Here is a 13618-nt window from a genome sequence, read left to right as displayed (position 1 = left end):
TTCGTCAAGCTCAAAAAAAGTGGTCGAACTGGCATGCGATATATCGCATCTTTCAGGTCAAAAATTTGGGCAGATTTTGAATTTTCAGCAGAAAAAGGACGATAGCCCCTGCGCATGAGCCGAAAGAATTATTCTAAACCCAAAAATCGGCAAAATTCAGGGAAATGAAAGCAGGATAGTGTTTAGTAAAAAACCTCGCATTCGATACAGAAATCGATAGCTGAAAATCGGCAAAATTCAGAGAAATGAAAGCAGGATAGTGTTTAGAAAAAAACCTCGCATTCGATACAGAAATCGATAGCTGAATCGAGTGCGAGGATTCTTTTCCAAACACTATCCTGCTTTCATTTCTCGGAATTTTGCCGATTTTTTTTGGTTTAGAATGATTCTCTAGGCTCATGCGCAGGGGCTATCGTCCTTTTTTTTGCTGAAAATTCAAAATCTGCCGAGATTTTTTACCTAAAAGATGCGATATATCGCATGCCAGTTCGACCACGTCACTTGAGCTCGACGAATCACCTTGGTTGAAAATTAAATGCACGATTCCGATTGGTCCGAATTCCTACAACAATCTGCCATCCAAAAAATGAACTGTATCCAGTCGCGGAAATTCCTCTTTTGGTCAGTTTGACGAACTAAGAGTACGCGATTAATGGAGCTCTTGTTCATCGGGAGGCGAAAAACTTTCCGACTTTTCACGCCGCTCACGAGATACGAGGCTGCATGCATTGATGCAAACTATGAAAATTCATTGCAGGAGAGGTCACACAACTCGCATCTTAAATTACGGAAAAATGCTGCATTAATATTCTCTACCGTGCAGATTTCCCGCCGAGCGTCGCTCGTTAAATGACACGGCCAATCTGCATTGAGCGCGGTTACAGAATCACTAGGCGAATTTTTGCGATTGGATTTAGTTTACAAAGTGAACCAAATCCAATCGCATTACATGAAGTGAACCAAATAAAAAAGATGTGTGTTTGTCAAAGGAGATGCAGCCCCCACTGAAGATTCACACGCCGTTTTTCCTGAACATGGCAGCATAGTTGGGCGTAGGGAATTGTCTGCTGGTGTTCCAGATTGGAAGATTTTCCCCGGAAATTTTGGTCGTATTTGATCCCTCCCAACGGAGGAAATTGCTTTAGTAAGGGCCTCGTTTTTTTTTTTGGCTTTTCTCTCGAGTCTGAGCGCGTGGACCTCATTGACAGCGTAGAGCGGAGCATTGCGAGTTCACGCCTCGCGTCATCGCGCCTTCAATTTTGCCGACGCAACACGGTCATCCATCAAGCACGAATAGTTGTATCTCTGCGCCGCCATAAACGCACGTCCTTTCCTTCGCTCTATTTCCATGTTGTGTTTGTTTCCGTCTGCCTTATTTGTAGCGATGATTTAAGGATTACGTGAGCAACAGAGCCGAGGATATAGGAGAGACGTAATTGAACTTCATGTTTTAATTTTCCTTCCGAATCCGAGCGAAATCTTATTGGCAGCATAGGGCGGTGCATTGCGAGTTCACACCTCTCGTCATCGCGCCTTTATGTTTGCAGATGCAACACGGACATTCATCACGCTCGAATAGTTGTATCTCTGCGCCGTCGTCAACGCGCGTTGATGTGCCTCATATTTATGAAACTTGAGAAAAGTAAAGTTTAAGTTTGCTCTATGAAGTCTTTCAAGCGCCCCAAAGGGAGTTTGTCTAAAAAATAGGTACTTTGGCGAGAGTAGGGTCGTGTCAGCAAATTTTTTTGACAATCTCCTAGAAATCCCGAGCTAGGTCAAACTGACCCGACTGTCTCTTCGGTAGGAGTAACTTAAGTACGGCTGCAGGGCCGGATTTACCGATTTGCTGCCCATGGGCCGCCTGTATTTTGCCGCCCCCTTCTTATCCGTTTTGAAACATCAATAAAAACAATCAAGTGAACGTGCCGGAGGCGGAGGGGTGCATAAGAAGCGTTTACCTACTCGTGTTGGATACGTTTTTTGCGAAAGCTCTGTCAACACTACTGCAAAATTTCACGGAACTTTGCGCGAAAGTTAAGTTCCATAAACCTAGAGGTGTGGACAAGGTCCTCCATTTATAAGAAATGAACCAAAAAATTATGAAAGAACAAACATAAATGTGGTTTAATAATTTTAACTTCCGCCGCTGCGCCGCGCTGATCGCACTGTGTTTAGCGCAATGCGTGAAGTATTCCTGCAGTCTTGTAGGCGCTATGCGTTTCACGCCAACAGCTCTTAACCGCACTGTTTTTGGCGCAATGGGTGAAGTATTCATGCAATCTTGAAGGCACTAATAAGTGTTACATGCCGATTGCCGAGCCGAGGGCTATTCCTTTTCATCTCAAGTCCTCGTCATCATACCTCTCTGCGCTGAGCTCTGGGCCAAATTGCGTGTTTCGTTCCTTTCTTAACCCGACTAATTAAAGATGCTGTCTCTTGTATCACCGAAAAACGACAAAATTAGATTTTACTATACTCTCAGGAGAGAGAGATTTTGTCCCCTTTTCTCATTGATACTTTTTTTTTCCTGAATCCAATTTTTTTTATACCTACATTTAGAAAAAATTCAAAATTTGCCGCCTCGGGCCGCGGCCCATGTGACCAGCCCCTTAACCCGGCCCTGTACGGCCGATGAAAAGGTGTCATCAAAATGTTTTCAGTATGTCAAAAAAAGCGGAGCATTTAAAAAAAATGTATTTTTTACCTTCAAAAACATAGAAATATTCCATAAATTACTTAAAACTATCAAAATCAATGAATATAAGTATGGGTCAATTTAATCCGACTTGGGACTTAGCGTATATAAAAAGGTCACAAAAATCTGAGGGTTGCCGGCCAGGTTGGCCTAGTGGTCAGCGCGTCTGACTCTAGGCCAATAGGTCCCGGGTTCGAATCCCGGTGGTGGCGACAAATTTTCATGGAACTGACGAGTGGATCTGCAGAAACAGATTCCACTCGGCCTTAATCCCTGAAAATTTGAAAGCCTGGAGCATGGATGTGCCTAAATCCCATGATGTCTAAGGACAATAAATACTGTCTATCGATGGCTGTAGGTTCCAACGGAATATAAGCCACTAAACCAGCAAAAAAAAAAAAAAAAAAAAATCTGAGGGTTAACTAAAGGAATAAACAAAATAAAAACAATGCAAAACAGTATTGAAACATTACAATTGCGATGTGTTCTTTGATATGAATAGGTTCATCATGGGAATAATCAGACTTATATGGATTGCATTTTGCAAAAAGGAATCAAGGACATTCCAATATTGCCAGGATTGTGGAACTTACATTCTTTGTAATAAGATTACTGATATCATGCAAAAAATTAAAGTTATAAAGGTAATTTTCTTCTTGAATTTATAGTTAAATGGGAATGGGAGTAACGATACAATTTGTATAGATGATCAGTTTTTAATCGCAAGGTAGAAAAAGTTGCACAATCTTAGCGACATTGGAATGCTCTTGGTTCCGTTTCGCAAAATGCAATCCATATATCCATTGATAACATGACAAAAATCAGCATATTTTGTGAGGTCGGAACGACTCGTAGAACGTCACAGGTGGGTACCCACTCACCGAAAAAGAACATTTCACTCACTTGACACGAGTGCCGATGATGTTAAATTGAAAAAATCGATCGAATGAGTAAAGCTTAGTTTAATTCGACTTACCAAATTTAATCTTAAGATCCCGCCGAAAGAGCAAAGTGAGAAACAAATGCACGTGCTTGACTAGAGCTTGGAGAGTATAAAAGGAAGCCGCGGTTAAAAAAGGAAATTATTTTTTGAACGACGTGCCCGCTGCGTCACAATGAAGTTTCCCGTGAGTCGCGTCGTGACAGCCCTTCCCGTGCTTTGGTTTTCTTTGACATTGGGCAAAAGTGAGGGGTTGGACTCGTACGAGTACGGAGAAAAACTGCGGCTACAGAATTTGACGGTGAGTTTTTCAGTCAGACGCCTTCAGTTCCATATTTGCGTGATTTCGAAACGAACTGTTTTCGGCTGAGCGGACACCTTCCCTGAAAAAAAAGAATCTTAAATTTGCCGCCATGAGGTATTTTTCTTGGATCAAGAATTTTGCTGCTTAATATGAACTGCTTTTTTGCTTAACCCAAGCATTATTTTCCTTGTATCATCAAAAATTCTGTTTAAATCAAGATAAAACCCTTCTTGGCGGAAAGTTCAAGAATCATCGCGCTTGAGCTAAGCGCATATTTTTTTTTCAGTGTAGGGCATTACTCTGCCGAGATAAGGAAATACGCAGTATGAGTCTTCGGGCAGTGCCATTTCTTTGAATATAACTCAAATTTTCGGAAAAATCTACGAGCATTTTTCCTTAAATTTCTCGAGATTATTATTCGTAGTTTGACATAAAGTGTCTGAAAACGTCAAGGGAAAATATTCAAAACTTTCTTCAAAATAAATATTTTATGAGAGGATTTGGAAAAATTTGAATACCTTTACGACGTGCTTCCTTGGTCCAGCAGAATTTAAAGAATTGGCATAGTGGGGAGTGTTATTTCATAAGGCAGTCTATCCTCACTCCGGATGAAGAAGGAAAATATAGAGAAATAAAAATCAAAGATGCAAAAAGCTCTTGGCTCTCTTCTGATAACAATATTTGTGTTCTTTTGTTATTTTGGGGTTAATACAGGAAGTGAAATACAAACCAACACCAATTATGTGTTCAGTTACAGTTACAAATTTCTTCCAGAAAAACTAGCTGGCATTTTCTCTTGAAATTGTCAACCGAAGGCTAGGGTTATTTTGTGTTGAAATTTCTCTCTGTGTCTCATTCTTGAAATTGTTCTTACCACATTTGCAAAATCTTTTGACTGCAATTTTTTTTTTTTTTTTTTTTTTTTTTTTTTTTTTTTTTTTTAACACGAGAATTTCACCATGATGCGGGAAACGCACGATTTTCTCGCTGAGGACTGCCGAGGTCTTCCCATTTTTCACTATCAATTGGCCTTGCAATCCTGCAGGGTCCCGTTCCTGCAGCCCTGATAAGGATGACAAGGATTTATTTGAAGATAAATTTTACTGTCAGAGAAATCACACTGAAAAAATGGTATGCTGTTTTAGCACCTAGGATGTCAGAAATATGTCTGGTGATCCTAAGATGCTACCTTGATTGTCCAAGCAGTTGAATTTCCATTCGTACAATGTATAAAGTTAACTGCCAAGGCAGCAAAGACTGCATTTTGGGATCACCAGACACATTTTTGACATCCTAGGTGCTAAAAAAGCATATTATTTTTTTCAGTGCATATACCTTTAAAGTGATCAACTATTTCATCTTGGCTCATCTTCCCCCAACCACGAATATAATTCAGGAAGGTGGTACATCTTGTGATCTTGATCAATCTAATTTCAAACTTAAAATTACAGCGAATGTGTCATTTAAACACAATGACGCAGTGATCTATACTTCTTATTGGTCATTCAATAAAAAAAGTAAACATTTCTAAAATTAGCTCAATAGGTAAAGAAGAAGAAGAACCCCTCTGTGGGACCTTTTCTAAAAGACCTATTTTACATTCTTAATGCCAAGTCCCCAGTTTTTAAAATCAATTTCTGACATCCAAAATTACTCACGTTAATCAACCATTCTTTCGGAAAATTCGTTTTCTGTGCCCAAATTGATCCGTCTTTTGTTATCAAATTCTGCGACAAAATGTTGGTGAATCTAACTAATGCAATTTCGTAATTATTGCAGGTGAACGAGGACTTGTCGATGACATCGGGGGTTGTTAAATCATTATTTGAAGGTTTCATTAAGAAATACAAAAAAGTTTATGCGAGTCCTACCGACAAGATGAAAAGGTTGGAAATCTTTTCGGAGAATTTGAAGATTTACAACACGTTGAATAAGGCTGAGCGAGGAACTGCAACCTATGGTGTGAATAAGTTTTCGGATATGACAGGTAAAGTTTCCAAATCGTAAAATATTTTGAAAATAAATAAGTTAGGTTTTCTTAGGTTACGAGTATTTTTCTCTGGACAAGAAGCTGACTGTTAAGAAAAACTGCTCATGGATGAGGGCCAAAAAAGAAACTTTGATATTAAAGCTGCATTGCTAATACTTTAGAAAACTTACGGCTATATTTCTAACATATGGATTTGAATGGGAGAAGTCACACCCAGTTTTGACTTTTTGCCGCCTCGATTCAATTTTAATTTTGCCACATCCTCAAAGGCTCCGACGGGACAGATTACGCAGTAATGTGCTTTTCCTTGAAAATTGCCAAAAAAATGTTGTCACTTTGGAGCGAATTTCACCTATTTTACGTTAAATCTAACCCGCGTATAACTCACTGTGCATAGGATTTGGGAAAATTCGGACACCATTATTCTTCAAGGAATGAATATAATCCGGAAGAATCAGGGAATTTGTCAGAAAATTAATGCTAAAACCTAAGAATTCATTCGGAAATAGTTTAAAATAGCGGCATCGCAATCGACTCAAGAGATCAATTTATTTCTAAGAAAAAAAAAACAGATAAACAATGAATATTTTCAGTTTTACCGGAACTTTTCAGAAAACGTTTGTTGTTTTGACGAGAAAATCTCCAGGAAAATGAGAGGGTAACCAAGGTTTTTACCAGGGAACTTTTTCCTGTAAATCAGAGAAAGGAGTGCTGGTGACTTTACTAACGTGCGCTCAAAATTTAGTCAAAAACTGAAGTCTCTTTCAGACTGAATTTTGAGCACACGTCGGTGAAATCATTAACATTCTACTCTAACTGCACGTGTGTCGAATTGCTATTATTTTTGATAATCGGGAAAACATTGAAATATCCACCAGGGTTTCAGGACATTTTGTCAACGATTTTTTGTCCGCGCACCTTTTTCGTCCAGTAGTTCACGCCCACGTAAAATAAGCTACGGTGACTTGGTCCAAGCGTATATTTTAGTCGGTATGTAAAATTATATTGACAATATGGAAATGAGAAATTGAGAGAGAAGGAGGTATTGCTATGGTTGCTCATTTTCTAAATGAAATGTTATCACTTTCTCCTTTTGAATCATCTTCTTAAATTGTCATTGGTGAATATTTGGTTTTATTTCTATCCTTAAAATATTCGATGTACAATATACCTTATATGTGTATAGGTACTTTTTAAATTTTTTTTAATGTTTTATTTACGAAATTATTACTTCATTTTGAAAACATTTATATTTTTAAAACGTGACAAATATTTTTAAACCCTGTTCCAAGCGACATTAATCTCAATAAGCCGCAGTTGTGCCGACAGAAACTGCAAAAATGAATAAAAGAGGGAAAAAAAACCAAGAAGCACGCAATCTTTAGTTTTAACCCATTTGTACATCGATCTTTTAGAGTCAAATACGTCAAATTTTGAGCGTTTGGTTGCGCGTAAACCTCGCTGCAGCACAATAAAAACACAAAATGTAAAAGAAAAAATTAAAGTGCTTTGGAAATCATTAAATTTGACACGGAGCCACCAATATTTAAAAAAACACACATTATATTATTATTCTCCTTTGATAAATTGATACATATTTTTTCCCCATCAATTTAAATGAAAATAATTAATGCAGAGTGTGCAAAAATTTCAAAAATCCTGAGTTAAAAAACGCTGACTATGCGAGTATAAATATTAAAGCCTAAGAGAGCGGAGCGGCGTGCTGCTAGCACGAGAGGCTCACTAGCGCCTACAAACCTAAGTGGATACTTCGCGCATTGCACAATGCTTGAAGTATCCACTTAGGTTTGTAGGCGCCAATGCGCGTTTCGCGCTGGCCGCCCGCCCGCCGTGCGGCGGCGCCTGAAGCAACTATTTCACAACAGAGGTGTTGCACAGTATTATACGAAATTGAACGTATTAAGAATGAAAGGCATCCTTTAAAAGTACAAATCTTTCCTCACAAAATAAATCAAGACACTTATCGTACACTGGAAAAATCCAAGAGCCTTTAGCTGAGGCAAATATAGAGGTTTATCCGGTTCAGGTATAACAAGGAGGGAAAATCTTGAAAGATAATTAAGTCCTGCTACACCAAAGAGGTGTAGAGAGTTTTAGTGAATTTTGTCTCTTGGAATTACCTCCATTTTTACCAAAACTCTCAACTATATTTTTTTCTCCGTTGGACCAAACAGACAAAACAAACAAAAAAAAAAAAAACAAAAAAAAAAAAACAAGCAAACCCTCATTCTTCCAAGACATTTTACATTTTCATCCAAAAACTTCGTGAGCAATTGTCGTTTGTATTTACATGTGGGCCAATTAACTTTGGGTCTTAACTGGCACGTGGACCAAAACTCCCGAGCCGAAAAAACGCGTGGACGTAAATTACTGGAAAGAACAGGTGCGCGGACAAAAAATCGTTGACGAAATGTCCTATAACCATCCACGAGTGATACAATCAGAATTCTAGACAGTAAACACTATGGCGTGCCTAACTTTAAACTTGGAAAAAAAAAAAAAAAAAAAAAAAAAAAAAAAACAAACAAACTCGTATATAAATAAAATGATAAACTCCAAAAGCGTTATTTCCCCCTCTCTATAACTCCCTCTCCCCTCCGTAAATTGTCATTTCTGATTTGCCGCCTCTCAGCAGTTACTTGCCCAGCAAATTTGCGCCTAAGAGAGGTAAACACTGAGAAAAGAATAATTAATAAAATGTAGTAGGATAATTTTACTTGGACATCAGTCGTGTCACGTGGAAATATTTGGGCACTTCACATAATATCCATTCTTACATAATCAGCACTCTCCACCTCAATGAGAGGCGATTAAGGACCTGAGGAAGATTTTAGAGGAGCTAAAAATGACCACCCTCTTCTGCATGCCACTCTCGACATGTCAATTTAGTTAGCGAAAAAAAGAAAGGGAAATTCCAGAGTAATTTCCAAATTTCTTCAAAACGGACAGTAATTGGATTGACGTCATAAAAGATAAAAGAAACGCGATTTTATAGATTTTGGTAGTTCCAAAAAAAGACGTAATTTCTGAAGGAATTAAGTGTGGAGATACGAGATTTGATCAAAATCAAAATAAAGATGGTTTACGTTTTTCTAACGGAGTCAAATTGTGAATTAAGTACGTGACTGATATCGTGAGTGCCTCTAGTGGAGCTCGAGAGCAATAAAATCATTGAGATCTACTCAACTGAGAGACCACTTAATTTGTCGATATATTTTTAGCGTCCAACTCGAAGTTATGAGCACTAAATCACGTGCATTTGAACGTAAAGCACTGCCTGGGTGTAACTAAGCTAGGGGATTAGTTCGGCGACTTTCACTCCGAATGAACAGGTGATAATATCCTTCACATTTTCCGTAATCAGTTTTTCCTCGAAAACTCCGGAAAAGTACGCTGTTTCAGCGAATTGATAAATCTATTTACTTACCTATCACAGACACTGATAACAACAAGATGAATGAAAATACCACAATTTTCCTTGACATCATTACAACGTTGAATTAATAGTTATTTCATTTTAATACAAATATTAAGTTCACAAATATACAAATTAACATAAATATTTCTTGTTTACAGTTCAAGAATTCAAAGAAAAACTCTTAAAGTTTGACGCAAGAACTTTCCTGCAGACCGAAAATGAGGTCTACGACGCCCCAGAGCTGAAAAGCATGAGAATTCCCACGCGGTTTGATTGGCGGACTAAAGGAGCGGTTACAAAAGTCAAAGACCAGGTCCGTTATAGGATTGGATCAGATTATACTTACCTGAATGGATACTTTCCTTGTATTCAAGAAGATATTTGATTTGGATAAAAAACTCCAACCATGAAAATCTCAGCTGAGCATGCACATAATGTTTTATTTTTAAATTTACATTAGAAAAAAGAGTGCCATTGATTGCAATAATTTGCTAAAATACATGGAATCCTTACTCTAGCTTAACTTGGTGAGTAGAAGGTATCTATTCTCGGGATACTCTATATAAGAGGAGATTATTTATTTGGCTTGAGATTCTTAAGAGTGAGAAAGTATTAGATTATGGGTTGGAAAAAAAAATTCCTTCTTTCATTGATGATCTTATAAAGTTCATTAAGTTTTGTTCGTTTTTTCCAGAAAAATTGTGGTTCCTGTTGGGCGTTTTCAGCAGTAGCCAACCTAGAGGGCCTATACTATGTTAAACACAAAAAACTTAAAAAATTTTCGGAGCAACGTAAGTAAGCGCTATAAAAAATGCTGTTTAGGGCGTTTCAGATCAAATTTAGAAATGTACTAGCGTAAACCATGGTTTAAAATCACAAAGTAGATAACAATTTTAAATGTCAGGCCATTTTATTATTCTTCGTTCATTTTTATCATCGTCACATGTTTAGTCTTATCGCCATGTTTTGTCATCCTATGTTCCAGTACCAATAATTTTCGGTATTTGCAACGTTTCATAGTTAATAAAAAAGAAAAAAAATCAGTCATATTTTCCCCCCAATTTTTTAATTTTTTTTTTTGGGGGGGGGGAGGGGGTCTCTTTGAGAGTTTGATCAGATACAGCGCGGGATTGCATCGTATATCTGTATTTAATTTTCCGCTTATAGTTATCTTACATTACGCTGGAAAAAAGTCTCTTGGACCTAGAGTTGAGACTTTTACAGCATGTGACAGAAAAAATAATTTTGATTCCATCGGCTTTTTGCTTGACTCAAAAGCAAGAGATCCGCTTAAATTAAGAATCTTGGCTCTCGATTCAAGAAAAAATCCGATTGAATCAAGAGTATTTTTCTTGTCAATTTTTTTTAAGAATCTGGACTATCAGGAATCAAGAGATTTATTTTTCCAGCGTATAGCACATCGAAGTGTCGTAGTATTTTGTGAAAAAAAAAAAAAAAAAAAAAAAAAAAAAAAAAACAAACTCATGATGATTCCGCTGTTTACTTATAGAGAGAGTTAAGACAACGCGGCTCATGGATGTCATAAAATGGGAATGAAAATTACACAAATTGAACAATTTTCCCAATCTTTGATCAACTCATCATTCCCGAATTCCTGGTCCCGTTGTTTTTCTCATTCCGTTTGTTCCTTGCGGTTCCCCTAATTCCCCAGTCCATTCCAGTCTTTAATCCTTGCAATCGGTGAAAATGCAATCTTTATTCCCGTTTGTGACACTGTGGGGGCCTAAAATACGGGAACCAATCAGAAATGGATTCGTATTGTCTTTACTCTCAGTATAAAGGGACTCTAATTTACGTGAGAGTAAGGATTTGACTTGTGGTTCCAGAGATCATCGATTGTGATACGAACTCGGGTGGTTGTTATGGCGGTTACATGACGAACGCGGTGCGATACATCCGCGATGCGGGTGGATTGGAGAGGTCTGCCACTTATCCTTACAAAGCGCGGAATCAGGCTTGTCGATTCAATGCATCAGCGGCGGTCCTCAGGGTCAAAGGCAACCGCTTTCTCCCCAAAAACGAAAAAAAAATCGCCAGGTTCTTGTTTAAGCATGGTCCCGTCTCCGTGGCGCTCGACTCAACCGCCATGTGGGTGAGTATCCAGTGCCATGCACTTCTCAAAATTTAAATACTGTACATGAGTAAAAAAAAAAAAAAAAAAAAAAAAAAAAAAAAAAAAAAAAAACTGTTTACACTACATAATCGCGGCGAGTGAAAGACGAAAGTCAATGGAGAGCCTGATGTCGATATGTCGACGTCAATGGATCGAAATTAAGGCTCTTAATTGGCTTCCGTCTTTCACTCGCCGCGATTAATCGCCGTGTGTATCTAGGCCTTTACATGACTAGCCTGTAATTAGCCTGTAATGGCGCAAGGCCTGTAATTTTCAGTAAGACCGGCAAATCTAAGAGGATCATAATACAATTTTTAACCACCCAAGTTCTTTTCGATAGACCGAGCAGGAGAATGTCGATGGCTAAATTGCGAGACCATGTATTTCCGTTTGCGACGTTGTAGACTTCCGGTCATACTTTATTTTTTTTCGGACAACCAGTCCACGTGATTTCTTGAAAATATCCTTGCTCTTTTTTCTCTGATAGTAGAATATTATGAATTGTATACGTTTTAAGCTATAAACATAACAATGTTCCTCTTCGAAAAAATAAACTACTAGTAGAGATTTTGAAACATTGCACCGGAGGTACTTGGTGTCGCCTTTAGCCATCGATATCATTGCCATTAAGAGGATGGAGAAATGAATAAAATCAATTTAAAACAGCTTTCAAGCCCCGCGATTTTGCGCATACAGCCTCACGTATTATCTAAAATACTGGTACATTCCTGGAAAGATGAAGATTCATTCTAGCTGCACTTAATTTCGATCTCTGTAAGGAATATTTATAAAAAAAATCATATTCGCCAGGAGGGCTGGATTTTCCTACTTGCCGCCCATGGACCGCCTGTATTTTGCAGCCCCCTTCTCATTCGTTTTGAAACATCAATAAAAACCATCATGTGAACGTGCCAGCGGGGGAGGGGTGCATAAGACGCGTTTACTCGTGTTGAACACATTTTTTGGGAAAGCCCTGTCAACACTACTAGCAAAAGGTCACGGAACTGCGCGAAAGTCAAGTTTCGTAAACCTATCTCTAATGGACAAGGCCTTCCATTTATAAGAAATGAACGAACAAATTATGAAAGAACAAACACAAAATTTGGTTTAATGATTTTAACTTCCGCCGCCGCGCTGCTTGAAGTATTCACGCAGTCTTGTAGGCGCTATGCGTTTCACGCTGACCGCACTGTGTTTGGCGCAATGCGTGAAGTATTCATCCATTCTTGTAGGCTCTATCCGTTTCACGCTGACCACAATAACCGCACTGTGTTTGATGCAATGCGTGAAGTATTCGTGCAGTCTTGTAGGCGCTAATATGTGTTACATGCCGATTGCCGCGCCGAGAGCTTCTACTTTTCATCTCATGTCCTCGTCATTATTTCTCTCTAAGTCGCCGTTCTAGGCCAAATTACGTGTTTGGTTTCTCTCTTAACTCGACTAATTAAAGGTGCTGTCTCTTGTATCACTGAAAGACGAACAAATTAGAAATTACTATACTCTTAGGAAATGAGAGATTTTGTAGCCTTTTCTCGTTTGTAATTTTTTTTCTAAATCCGATTTTCTTTTACACCTACATTTAAAAAAAATTGCAAAATTTGCCGCCCCCTAGATTTGCCGCCATGGGCCGCGGCCCATGTGGCCACCCCTTTAATCCGGCCCTGCATAAGGCATTATTTTTATAAAGGTCATCATATTGTTAAAAATTAATAGTTTTTTCCCCCAAAGTTTATAGCTAGTGTAGGCTACTATTTTTGGCCCGGGAGATCTCTTGACAGTCTTCCTGTAGGTTTGTTCCTCTCTTTTAAATTATTGCTATAACAATTAAAATTTTAGAGTATAGTGTCTCATTCAAAAGCACCCTTCAATCACTTAATCATACTCCTTAATTTGTTGGCAGGGCTATCAAGGTGGAATTTCACATCCTTCAGAAGAGCTGTGTAGCAAGAATTCAGAAGATGCTCATCATGCTATTGCCTTGGTTGGTTACGGTGTAAGAAGTAAGTATAATAGTCTTTTTGCATGCTAAATATTTTTATGGTGACATTTTTAGACTTAAACATAAATCTGAGGGGTCCAAATACTCCGATTTGTTAAGCTCCTTTCGTAGATTTTG

The 13618-nt window shown here is 38.3% G+C and overlaps 1 protein-coding gene across 1 annotated transcript in view; it reads left to right on the top strand.

The window, feature by feature from the left end:
- Positions 1–3692: 3692 nt before the first annotated feature.
- Positions 3693–13618, top strand: part of LOC109039000 (cathepsin F) — a 15170-nt gene continuing 5244 nt past the window's right edge. Inside the window, exons 1-6 of the mRNA XM_019054304.2 lie at positions 3693–3936; positions 5719–5926; positions 9527–9681; positions 10063–10159; positions 11216–11481; positions 13403–13502. Coding sequence (XP_018909849.2) covers positions 3811–3936; positions 5719–5926; positions 9527–9681; positions 10063–10159; positions 11216–11481; positions 13403–13502 — 952 coding nt within the window. The 5' untranslated portion in view covers positions 3693–3810. The remainder of the gene's footprint in view (positions 3937–5718; positions 5927–9526; positions 9682–10062; positions 10160–11215; positions 11482–13402; positions 13503–13618) is intronic.

The sequence above is a fragment of the Bemisia tabaci genome, chromosome 3 (genome assembly GCF_918797505.1).
Source record: "Bemisia tabaci chromosome 3, PGI_BMITA_v3".
NCBI lineage: Eukaryota > Metazoa > Arthropoda > Insecta > Hemiptera > Aleyrodidae > Bemisia > Bemisia tabaci.
The sequence above is the reverse complement of the archived record's forward strand: the minus strand, read 5'-3'. Positions and strand labels throughout refer to the sequence as shown.